Here is a 13,423-nt window from a genome sequence, read left to right on the forward strand (position 1 = left end):
AAAACCATAAAGTATTCTGGCAGAAACCTAATTTCATTAGCATCAGATAAGTTATAGTAAGTTCAAAATGGATAGGCAAATTGAATATATATTCAATTATTATGACTGGGAGACTACATTTAACACAAACAAAGTTAGAGGCAATCTAAAAGATTATCATAATTAATTATAATAATCATAAATAATATTCATATAAAATTGAAAAGCGTTTGCATGAACAGAATTAGTAAAAGTGTGATAAGACAGAATATAATGCATTGACTAGGAAATATATATTTATGAAGTATCTTGAATAAAGGCCCTACATTCAAGATATACAAGAAATTAATAGATAAAGACAAAAGTAATTTGTGAATAGAAAAATAGTCAAAAGATATTAAAAAATCTTTAAGGAAGAATTGCAAACTACTAATCAACAACAGTACAATGTTACAAATCATTAAGAAAAACATAAATTAATAGAACTGAGTTTCACATCCAGCAAATGTCACAGAACAAAGATGGAAAATAATTGATAGAGGCAGCAAGAAGACAAGCAATCAATACAAAATAGATGACCACAACTAAGAAATGGGAAAACTTTGTTTAGAAGAATTGGGAAAGTATTCAATTTCTCTCCCCCCCTACCCTTTTAATAGAGATGGAATACTATCGGAGTAGAGCATTGCATAAACTGTCAGATACACATAATGTACTGGTTGATAGGTTTTTTTTGTTTTTTTTTCTTTCCCCATTTTTCTCTTTTTAAGAATTTGTTACAAGGGGTGGCTTGCTGGAAAGGGACTTGGAAATAAAGATGATATAACAAAAGATGTCAATGAAAATAGTATTTCAATAGTAAAATTCAGGAGTTAAATTGTATTTATCTTGATCACTTCACTTCAGCAAAGTTGCTGTAAAGATCAAATGAAATAATGCAACAAAAGGTGGTAAAGTATTTGAACTTTGTAAATAACTCCTTAATTGATGGAATTATTAATAATATATGTAAAATAATTTTTAAAACAACCAAGCACCACATAAATAGTACAGTATCATTTATTTAAAGGGTGTGGGCTCTTTTTTTTTTTTTTTTAAAGCTAGAGAAATAGTAACAAATATTTCATACACTCTTAGGAATATGGAAAGATGATAACAATCAGGAATGAAGCTACAACTAGAAATGTGATATTAATTTTTTATCCAGTGCAAACTGCTTTAACATTTCAATTTCTATTCAAATATTATGAAGGCAAATAAATATCTGTCTCAAATTTTAATTATCATGAACCAGCTCTGGTTATAGGAGACATTCTAACTGATAGAATGACTAATCACAATACTAGAGAATTAATGATGAAATGGATTCAAAATGTCCAGGAGATTCATGTTTGAACACGACAATAGGATAATCTGTTCCAACTACACATATTTATGATGATAAAGTTTCCTCCCTCCACTCAATGAGGAAATTACATCAATCCTTTTTTTTTCTTTTCTTTCTCTCTTTAAAAAAAAAAGAGAGAAAGGAATTATAAAGAAGACAGATAAATGTCAAATTTCAGTATACCCACTCTTAGGACACGTATTTTTTTTACTTTATATGTGAGTATTAAAAAATATTTTATTCCTAAAATATCACAAAGACTTAAAAAGCTTAGAGCTAGATAATATTCTTTTTTCTACTTCATCCCTTCTTGGCTAATGATTTCTTTAATCTCCACAACCTGAAAATCTGGTGAAAATCATTAAAAGTGTCTATAATTGAAGAGAAAAAAAAGTTATTTTTAGTAGAAATAAAATAATTCACAATTTTACAATTTTTTGGAAAGACAACAAAAAGTTTTGTATGGATACAAAATTGAATAAAGTAAAAAAAAAATCCCCTACATTAAAATTTTCAATACTTTTTTCTCCTAAAAATACTTATTATTCATCAAATTTAAAAAAACTGAAATCATGAGATTCTTATGTCTGCAGTATTTGATTAATCAGTTATACATCTATTTTCCTAATCAAAAGAAATCATTTTACCTTAACATTTGATTTCTTGGAGAAATTCACCACTACTCCCCAACCAAAATCATCCCCTTCATTATTCACCTGAGAAGAAAAGAGAGTTTATGAGAATAACATTTATAAAAGCTTTTATATAACTCTTATTATCTTTAGTCTACTTTAGTTGTCTATAAATCTTGGACTTCAAACACATACAGACATTTGATAAAAAGACTCTCCCTACCCCATTTGAAGTATTTCCCTTTTTATTCTAGTTGAACTGATTTTGTGTCCACAAAAACTTTTCAATTTCATGTAAATAATTTTTTTTTCTTTCTGTAATTGATTTTCTTTTTTTGGGTTAAGAACTTAGTCACTAACAACAGCTATGAAAGATCCATTATCTTCTTTTATTCTAACTTAAAAATAAAACCTTTACTATTCAGATTACATATCATGTGAATTAATTATCTTATATGGTATAACAGTTTGGTAAATACTTAATCTCTGTTAGAGATTTTCCAGTGATTCTTCTCTAATAAGTAATTCTTTCTGGGTTTATTTCTGTTTAGGGACTTACTGATCACCAAAGTACCAAGTTAAATTATTTCTGCTGCTTCTTCAGTTCCATTTTTCCATCTATTTTTTTTGGAGCCAATATTAAGAGAAAGATTGAAAGTAAGTAAAAGAGTAGGGATAACAGAAGACATTCTGTTGGAGGAGATGGCATGGAAGTGAATCACTTGAAGAGGGCTTACCCTTGATAAGGAACAATAAGGTCACTTTATCATGTGAAAGAGGTGAAAGACAAGAGAGTGGCAGAAGGCATTTGAGTGATAGGAAATGAGAAAGAAAAAAAGCAGGTATTTGTGGTAAATGGTCTTTTTTCTGTACAAAACAAGACAAAGTTCTTCAGAGATCAGGGACAGCCATGGGAAGTTTGAAGAGGGATGAAAAGGTTTAGAAAAGCTAATGTGATGAGAACAGTGAGTTGTAAGGGAGGAATAGTAGGATTTTCTAGCAGCATTGAGGGAACAGGGGAGGATACATAATAAAAATCTGTAGTGGACCCAGTCAGAATGGTTGTAGGATTTTTCTCCACCTTTGTTCAGCAGCATGTATATAGACATAAAGATGATAAATGGTGGGAGTGATTGAAAGCTAAAGCTTAGACCTAAGCAGTTATGTGAAGAGACAAACGATTCAAGAGAATAAGAGAATGGAGAGAAAAGGAAGGAGTGGCTAAAGTCAGAGAGATGGCCTGGGAGAGTGAATTTGAACATCACAGTAAAGATGAGGAGTAGGGTTCTATAAGAGAAGACAAACAAAGGTGAGAAACCAAAATATTATAGCTAGACAAAGGGATTTCAGAACTCTGTACATGGAAGAGTTACATTTCTGAGTGATGGCAAGATCAAGGGTATGACCATCTTTGAGTGTGGCTAAAGTGGATGCAGGAATAGATAGCTCAAGGAAGGTAAATTGAGGAACTGAGTAGTTAGGATACTTGAGGGAGAATCAATATGTATGTTGAAGTTTTCTGGTATGAGGACCAAAGTTGAAGGAGAAAGGAAAAATTGTAAGCTAGATATGAAATGCAATGAGAAAGCAAGAAGCCCTGCATATCCAAGTGGTAGAAGAAGGGGTTACAGAAGTGGAAGATTTTTTTGTGCTAGTCAAGATGAAAATAGTTGCTTTAGGACAAATGAAAGATAAAGCCTGGCATTTTGCAATCTTTCCTTATAAAACATTATGCTGAAAAGATGGAAGGTTCAAGAGACTAGGCCACCTGAGAAGGCTGGCTATAAGGTCACAGCAAAAATTGATAGATAGATGGAAGACACTCAGATTGCTTTCAAGTTTTTCTTTTTCTTTCTACAACAGCATTCTTTGTCTAACTCCAATGGTAATTATTTTTAAAACTATTAAAAACCAATGGTTTTGGTGTTTACTATTTTTAAATGTAGTTTTTAAGGTCTCTTCTTTCATTCTGGTAATTAAAAAAAAATATTTTCTTTTATTTTCAAGATTTTGCTACAAATCAATGTTATTATATCTTATCCAGCTTTTTAAAGTACAGTTTTGGTAGTTTGACTGCTATAGAACTAACTTTGCATATTAACTTTGATAACATTGTTATTTTTATTAAATTGGCCTAAGCATGAGAACTAAATAGCCTTTCAATTAATTAAACAATTCCTTATATCTTTAAAAGCAGCATTTTGTAACTAAATATACACAACTGATCATGCTTTGATAGACTGACCCCTGAATACTAATACATTTTTATAATTATTTTGAGACTTGAGATGGATTTTGCTATTAGATAGAAATGATATCAAATACCAAATTTGATAAGTTTATTTGGTAGTTTGTAACTTTGCTAAAGGTGCTGTTCCTAAATAAATCATGATATTATTCAGAAACAGGGACAGTTTTATCTCCTCCTTGCATACCTTTATGGCTTTAATTTCTTTTTCTTAATAAATACTACTATTTACATTCCTAGAATGCTGTCAAAAAAACTGCAGGGAAGGAGCATTCTTACTTAAACAATTATATTTGCTTAGAAAACTACCATATTTTCCTATGAGATATAAACTGTGGGTTTTAGATAGATGTTTTTTATATTAAATAAAAAATCCTTCTATATCTCTACTTTTTTTGGGAGGGGAGTTGATCTTTTTTAAAACATAAATAAGTGCTGTGCTTTGTAAAGGTTTTTCCTATGCATATTGATAGATGTTTGGGAATTTTAAAATGTATAATTATGTGAAAAATTTTAAATACATAATTATGTTGTTTTCCTAATGGGGAACTAATGACATTTGTACTATTGATACCAATCCCACTTGATGATAGTGAATAATCTTTCAGATAAACTGATATATTTTCCCCAAAAGCTTATTTAAAGGTTTAATGTGAGATTACTTACTGATACTGATTTATAGTTCTTTTTCTTTACTTATCCTTCAATAGTTCGGCTATTAGGTCTGTATTTGCCTCAAAAAAATTTGGGAGAATGCTTTCTCAATATTTAAGAATAGTCTCACAATAATTCGCTTGCCTTTTTGTAGAATTTTACAATTATAAACTACTTTATACGCGTGTACATACACATATGTATATGCACAATTCACATATGTATATATACATGCACATAAACACATATGTGCACACCACAAAATCTCTTTTGATATAACAATCCTGTAAAGTAGATGCTATTATGTGTTTTGTCAACAAACATCTCGTAAGCAATCATCATATTCCAGGCACAGTGCCAAAGAGATAGGAATATAAAGAAAAGTAAGAGATAATTCCTGCTCTCAAGGAGCTCATAATCTAAATGGAGTTAAATAGTTAAATAGAGGATAAACTGGAAACAATTAACAGAAGAACAGCACTAAAATTAAGAGGGATTGACAAAGGCTTCTTCTATTGGTGGGAATCTAGCTAGGACTCGAAAGAAGTCTGGGAAGTCATGTGGCAAGAGGTAAGGGAGAGAATTCCATGATTGGGGGGCATCTAGTGAAGATGGAATATTTTATTTGAAGAAAGGAAAAGTGGTCAGTGTCACTGGACAGTAGAGTATACGAGTGGAGGGTGGGGATGGGAAAAGGCAAAGAAGGTGTAAGATATAAGAAGACTGGAGTTTAGTACATGAGCAATGAGATATATGACAGGATCAAACCAGCATTTTTGGAAAATAACTTGATAACTAAGTAGAGGATGTATTGGAGTGGGGAGAGATCTGTTTACCAACAAGCAGGTTACTGTAATAGTCCTGGCAAGAGGTGATAAGGATCTACATCAGAATAATGGTAAAGTTAGAAGAGAGAAAGGGTTATATATGAAAAAAGCTGACAGGCCTTGGAAGGATTTGGAGGACAAATGAAAGGGAGAGAAAGACAAAGGAGGTGGGGAGGGGAGGAACAAAGAATTAAGGATAACAACTGGGTTACTGGGAGTATGGTTACTCTCACAGGCAATAAATAAGTTTGAAAGGGGGAATATTTTAGAGGGAAAAATAACGAATTCAGTTTTAGACATGTTGATTTTAAGCTGACTATAGGACATATAGGTATGTAGAAATATCAGCAGAGGCGAGATAGATAAGTAGATATGAAAATTATCATGGAGATAATAACTGAATCCTGATAACTGGAGAAAGATGACAAATGAAGAGAAAAATAATATCATCAGTCTTAGCAAGTGTGACTTCAACCAGATAAGCCAGTATTTCAAAGCTCAGTCGGAAGCAAGAAAGCAAATGAACAAGGAAGAGAAACTGAAAATCAAAGAGGAAAATGAAAGGCTATTGAAAGAGTATGGTTTCTGTGTGATTGTCCATCACAGAGAGAGAATTGCCAACTTCAAGATTGAACCTCCAAGTCTTTTCTAGGGCGGAGGCAACCATCCCAAGATGGGAATGTTGAAAAGGCAGATTATGCCTGAAGATATAATTATCAATTGTAGTAAAGATGCCTTTAAGGTTCCTGCGCCCCCCACCCCTACCCCGGCCATAAATGGGCATGACAAAAAGCTACCTGGATGGTATCCTGGACTGAGAATATCAAAGGATCCATCAAGTACATTGTGCTGAACTCTAGTTCACGTATCAAGGGGGAGAAGGAGAAGAGGAACATCATCGTGGTGCATGTAGGGTCCGAAGCAGCAGGCTGGACTCGCTCAAATAAGTCCTCGTTGTTTCTTATAATCTTCTAAATTCAGAGATCTTCTTGGAGAACTATCCTTGGCTGAGGGTGCCTTGAAAGTGATATGTGATGGCCAGTGTCTGATTCTGAACTGGGAACTTGCAAGTTGATCTTCACATCAAAATCATGCACTTTGAACAGGTCCTCTGAGAGGTCATTGGCTGACTTAAGAGTTGATGTCTTTGTCCTTTCCTTGACCCTTGTTCATCTCCTTTGGAGCATCTGGTAATGCCCCAGAGCCATATTTTGCATTCAGCTGAGCCAGGATGGCAGCTTGAACAGCAGGGTCTCTGGAATTGGAGACAATAGTTGGTTTGCACTGCTGTTTAGTGAAGGGGTCCATCTGTTGATTTGTCATGTTGTGACTTTCAGCCACAAGGGCTTTCTGAGACTCAACAATGTTCCACTCCCAAATTTGTTGGTTGATGTAACTGATGGCAGAAATATTTTTTGTTTGTTGCTGATCTAGGGCCTCTGCCCTTTCCTCCGCCTTGTCTTGGTCTCCCAAATCTTCTGCTATGGCCTTCTCCTTCAGAAGCTGAGTTTTTTTCATGGCATAGTTGGGTGGAGCTTTTCTGAATATCTCTCTCTCTCTCTCTCTCTCTCTCTCTCTCTCTCTCTCTCTCTCTCTCTCTCTCTCTCTCTTACACACACACAAAATCTCTTCGATATCCTGATCGAATTTATAATTCAAAGCTTTAATGGATACTTCCTTCTTGTTAATTTCATCCAAGGTAGGTAGCTGCATGCCAGCAGAAAACATCACTTCTTTCCATTTCATAAATTCACTTTCTGTGAACTCTTGGTTTGAGACAAACTCCAAGCGGAATACTTGCTGGTCATTACCATGCCTCAACTGCAATCCTTTATTTGTCCTAATGCCACCCAACTGATAAACCTTGGCTGTTTCCACCACATCAGTGATTTCAGCAGCCCAATAGACAGGTTTACTATTGTGGTTCCCACTGCCAATTCATACAAAACATCCTGTGAATGTCTTAGCAAAGAAAGGCATGTGACACCACCATTCCAGCTTGTGCTGAGATAACCGCACTCGGTTCAACTCTTTAGGCAGAGAAACTGGCTGTGATTTTGGAGGAACCTCTTCCTTTTCCTCTTCATCATCAGATGATGTCGTCCTAGATGAACAATCTGTCTTCTCACTGGACTTAATGCTCTCCTCTTCCTCTTCATCATCAGAGTAAACTTCACTTGTTTTTAATGGTTGCTTTTTGGCAAGAAGCTCAGCTGTTCTATTTTTCTGTTTTTCTCTCTCTGCTTTCAGTTCTTCCATGGCCCGAGACTTTTTGTCTAGTTTTTCATCCTGCTTGGAACACTGCTTCTTATTATGGGACATGACCTGGGACTCTTGAATCTGTGTAAGTTTTTTCTTTCTTCTTGGCTGTTTTAAATTTCTTCTTAATTTCAAACTTTCTCTTCAGCACCTCTCTCTTTTTTATCCTGTTAAACAGTTCCTGTTCTCTCTCCTTCTCTGTCATTTGTTCTAAATGGGCCCTATCTTCTTCATCTCCCATGAGGTCTTCTCCATATCCATTATGGAATTCCTCATCCTCAGAAGAAGAATCTGAATCTGAGCTGGAGGAGGAACTGTTACTGTCAGAGTCAGACACTTCACCTTCTTCAGGGGCTGAATTCTCAGCTGAGCTGTCTTTGTCAGAGCTACCTGAGGAAGCAGTTTTGTTTGTCTATTTTTTCATGGTTCCCTTCTTCTCTATCTTCCCAGGTTTTCCTTTTTGAACCTCCAACTGTCCACTCATCATCACTGTCTGATGTTTCTGAGTCCGAAGAAGCTGCATGCTGACTAACAGGTTGCTCCTTTTCCTCGGAATCACTACGTTTCCATTTGGCTAGGGACAAGAGCTCCTGATCCAGGTTTTCGTCACTGCCGCTGTCCTGTGTCCGAGTTGATCACAATGCGGCCTTTCCTCTTCTTGACCATGGTGTCACCCCAGCTCCCGCACAGGTCGCCCTATTTGGGCGCCAAAATGTAAAGTCCAGCCTAGTTCCCCTCTGAAAGGCTCAGAATTAGCCACAGTCAGGATAAGCAAAAGTCCTTGCCCATCATTGGGGTGCCAAAATGTAATGTTCTGTCATCTCTCAATTATAATCCTTCTCTGGGAGGAGGTTTCTTTTCTGTAAATCCTTTTCTTTGGGAACAGGTTTCTTGGGAAGTTTCTGGAGCCTCTAGCTAGAGAGAAGCTAGAAGTGAGAATGAAATCTTGACTCTGAATCTCCTAGAGTGTGGGAATCAGACTCTGCTTCCAAGAATGTGGGAAGTCTTCTTGATCTTCACCAGACTGTCTTCTCCTTTTATCCTCCCAGAGAATGGGCTTGTGGGAACTACTTGCAACCAATGAACTTGCTCCTTTTAAAAGTGTGAACTAAAGATATGAATTCTGAGCTAGAAAATTGTTAAGTACTATGCTAAATTAGACAAATGAGTTAAGCACCTACTAATCCTAACACACAATGGCTGATTTCACCAAGTGAAATAGTATCAAGACAGAAGAGGACCCAGGAAAGAGCTCTGTGAGATACTTATGGTTGGTGGAATGACCTTTTTGAAGATCCAGCAAATGAGACTGAGGAAACATCAAATAGTAGGAGAACCAAGAAAGTGTTGTGTCTAGAAAGTCCAGAGAGAAGAGCATCAAAGAGGGAATTAACTGACAGTATCAAAGGCCGTAGGGAGTTAAGAAGGAAGAAGATACAGAAAGGGCTGCTAAGTAATCCATTAACCAGTTTCAGCTGTATGATGAAGTCAGAAGTAAGGTTGTAGAAAGTTAGTGAAAGAAAAGGAAGTGGAAACAGGCTACCTAGAGATCACGCCACTTAGGTCTCCTGAAAACTATCCCAACACTCCATTCCCTAAGCTACCTAGCTGGTATTGGTTGTTCTGTAAAAGTCTGACAGAATCCTTCCACACACAATGGAATATTTAAAGTTTTAGAGCAAAAGATTGGAAATAAAAGTAGATTTCACTGACTGCAAAATGTCTAAACAAACTGGAGCATGGGATGTTGAAGGTAAAAAGACAGTACTGTGAAGCAATGGTGAAAATGACAAACATAGAAAAGTATAGAAAAATTCATACAAAAGGAGGTAAACTGAAGTACATAGAACTAGGAAAATAATATACATGACTTAACAATATAAATGGAAAGAACAGCAATAACAATTAATAAAAATTTAATGCTGAGAAATTATGAAGCTGTGCCTCATCAAAGAGCTCGGAGAAGACATTTGCCCCTTATTTCTCTGCTGGAGGAGGGTGGGATTAGGGGGTGCAATCCTGCACAAAAAACCAAACAAACAAAATAGACCAAAAAAAAAAAAAATGTTGAATAGTTTTGTTGAACTTCACTCCTCCTCTTTTTATTATAAAGTACACCTCTACAGAAAATAAAGGGAAAATACATCAAATACATAAAAGTCAAATTTAACAATAAAAGTTATTTTTTAAAAACTTAAGGACAGATGTTTTTACTTATACTGATAATTATTAAAAATACAGGGGATTAATAGGCTAGAGTCCTATTTTTGTCTTTATCAAACATGTACAAAAAATCATTCATACTCTCTTGATAAACTCATGATATGGAACATTTTATTACTAAGATTATGAAGCATAATCTTTAAAGAAAATTTGCAAAGTGGAGCAAGTAAGAGCTTACCTTCACCAATCGTCCTGGCTGCAAAAATGGCAAACAGTACTTTGGTTTGTGAATATATTCTTCAATCTCTTTAGCCAATTTGGCAAGCTGCTGCCTTATTTTGTAGTAGATGACTACACTTTCTTCATTGGGAATTGCTATTGCATTATACTGTGCTTCTAGTTTCTTTACTTCTGTAAATTAAAACATGTACCATGTGAAGAAAAAAAATTATGTAAGACATCCATATTTTTATTTCATTCACTGGGAATCATTTAATTCAATAAATTGCTACAGGCAATACCACATGTAAGGTATCGAGCTAAGAGCAACCATATAAATGATATGTAATTTTCTTTCTCCGTTTTGGCTCTTCCTGGTTTAGGTATCAATACTACATTTGTGTCACAGAAAGAATTTGGTAGTACTCCTTCTTTACCTACTGTTCCAAACAGTTTAGATTATATTGAAATTAACTGTTCTTTAAATGTTTGTTAGAATTCACTTGTGAAACCTTATGGCCTTGGAAAATTTTTCTTACAGAATTCATTAATTTTTCAATTTCTTTTTCTAAAATAGGAGTATTTAAGTAATTTACTTCCTCTTCGGTTAATCTGGGCAATTTATATTTTTGTAAAATATTTATCCATTTAAGTTAGGTTGTCAGACTTGCTGCCAAACAATTGGGCAAAACAGTTCCTAATTATTGCTTTAATTTCTTAGTCATTGTAAATTCACTCTTTTCATTTTTGACGTTGGTAATATGGTTTTCTTCTTTCCTTTTTCTAATCAAATTAACCAAAGGTTTATCTTTTGGATTTTTCATAAAATCAATTTTTAGTTTTATTTTTAAGTTCAACAGTTTTCTTAGTGTCAATTTTATTAATCTCTTTTGAGATTCTGAATTTCTAATTCAGTATTTAATTGGGGGTTTTTAATTTGCTCTTTTTCTAGCTTTTTTAGTTGCACAAAACCATAAATGAAACAATCTCTGGGACACATCTTACAGTTGGTGACAGAACAATGAAATATCAAGAAATACTAATTATTTGAGAAAAGGTAGTAATATCTTGGGAGGAATTAGTTGTGGGGATTAAATTTATCCCACCTACAATAAAAGAGTCTGAGGTAGAGAGCTGAGTCAAAGACACTTTATTAAGGGATCCAAGGTTCCTTCTAATGAAGTAGATTTCAGATGTCCCTCACAATTTGAGATGCCCCTTCCTTCCAGGGTTCTATTTTTATATGATTAGATGTTCAGTCATTCAAGAATAGCTATACCAAATACAGATTTCTATTGATTTATTTATGATGTGTAGCGAGCTGTCATCTCCAGAAGCTGCTGGATCGCTCTCTGGGAAGAGATCTGCTGTGTCTACTCAAATCTCTCAGACAGATTCTTCTTCCTGTAGTGAACCGTTGTCTCCAGGCAGTTGCTGTTAACTCTTGTCCAGAGAAGTGACTTCCCTTCCTGCAGAGAGCTGCGTCAAGCCAGATGTAGTGCAGAGTCTTCTCCTCTTCCTGGAGTGCTGTCCTCTTTTATCCTCCCAGAGAATGGGCGTGAGATAATGCAAGGGCTTCTGGGAAGAACCACTTCAGCCAATGAGCTTGCTCCTTCTATCAAATCAACCTGAGTTCTCACCTTGTAATTGTCCAGACAACCTGAATTCTCACCTTGTCACTGTCCAGACAACCTGAGTTCTCACCTAGTAATCCTAACATCGATGCATAAGCTAAAAAAAGCAAAATGATGTATCAGCAGGGTCACAAGTTGGGTGAATCAAGGAATATCTCCACCTAAAATGGACAGGCTTCTCCTTAGAATGGGCAAGAGAAAATGGTACACACTATCACAGTCAGTGACCTAAGTAGTCATAAGATAGTCAATTGCTCCTACTGGACAAGAAATTGGTCTGGAGAAACAAAAATATTTTGGGGGACTTTTATGTGTTGTCACCTCTGCTACTCTGGCTTGGTCACTCTGACAGAAAAAAAAGGGGGAGGGGTTTTAGTTTCCTATAATTAAGCAAGTGAACTTAGAATCTGCAGCTCACAGCTCTAGTGTCTTTTATACAGAACTTTGATGCAATTCTATCAAGTTTATTAATACTGATTGGAATAGAGTAGGGATTCAAATGAATTATTTCTCATACAGTGAGAAATACTTTAGGATAGAGATGATTACTGAACTGTCTTCTTGAAATGAATTTACAATTTATGTTTTTTAGAAGAGAACCAAAATTAACACTATCCTATATTCTCATTACATCTTTAATATCTATTTCTTTAAGAAGTACTCTGCCCAAAGAACAAGCTTTATCCTACTGATCCTGCATCTTAGGGGCATGACAATGGACAGCAGCTACATCTAGTTCAGATATAGATAACTTTATATCAATAGTGAGAAGCCCTCAGTCTTCCAGATAGATTACATCCTTGGCTTAATGTCATCTTGTTTCTTTCACAGAAAAAAGATGAATTACATAGCTTTAAAGATGCTTTTCTCTTGATCATCTGAGGGAAAGAGGGGATAGAGGTGGGGCAGAGAAGGAAATAAATTCAAGGCAAAGTCTCTAAAGGATTAAAAAGACAAAGCTGGAATAATGCTTTAGTCCATTTATTCTGGAAAGGTTCTCTGTCTCCACTCCTCCTACCTAAATCTAAGATGTCTCTATTGATCTAAGAGTTTTGAAGTCATGAAAAGTTATGCTTCAATGTCATCTTAATAGCTGTGTGACCCTTACTCATTAAGTCACAAACTCTCTGGAGTTTTTTTGACTTTCTCATCTAGAAAATGGGATGTATATATGTATGTATGTATGTGTGTGTGTGTATATATGTATGTGTAGCTATATAAAAAAAATATAGCTCATACATCATAAGGCTGTTTTTTTCTTCTTTCCAAGACCTAATGATCTAAGACTGAGAAGGTGTTTTGTTGAGACAGTTGGCCCAATACTGAACATTTTACATTATTGCCACCATTATTAATCTTCCTGTTAATGAGTTCCTCCCTGGAACTTATTTTAAATATCATTATGCTTTATATAAAGCTAT

At 35.0% G+C, this 13,423-nt stretch overlaps 1 protein-coding gene and 1 pseudogene across 1 annotated transcript in view; both read right to left on the minus strand.

Annotated features, from left to right (window-relative positions):
- MTREX (Mtr4 exosome RNA helicase) overlaps positions 1-13,423 on the minus strand; it is a 93,114-nt gene that overhangs the window by 33,232 nt on the left and 46,459 nt on the right. The window contains exons 18-19 of the mRNA XM_074282502.1: positions 10,388-10,560; positions 2,014-2,082 (exon numbers count right to left, since the gene is read on the minus strand). Coding sequence (XP_074138603.1) covers positions 2,014-2,082; positions 10,388-10,560 — 242 coding nt within the window. The remainder of the gene's footprint in view (positions 1-2,013; positions 2,083-10,387; positions 10,561-13,423) is intronic.
- On the minus strand, positions 6,560-8,765 carry LOC141551163 (RNA polymerase-associated protein RTF1 homolog pseudogene; annotated as a pseudogene).

The sequence above is a fragment of the Sminthopsis crassicaudata genome, chromosome 1 (assembly GCF_048593235.1).
Source record: "Sminthopsis crassicaudata isolate SCR6 chromosome 1, ASM4859323v1, whole genome shotgun sequence".
Classification (NCBI taxonomy): domain Eukaryota; kingdom Metazoa; phylum Chordata; class Mammalia; order Dasyuromorphia; family Dasyuridae; genus Sminthopsis; species Sminthopsis crassicaudata.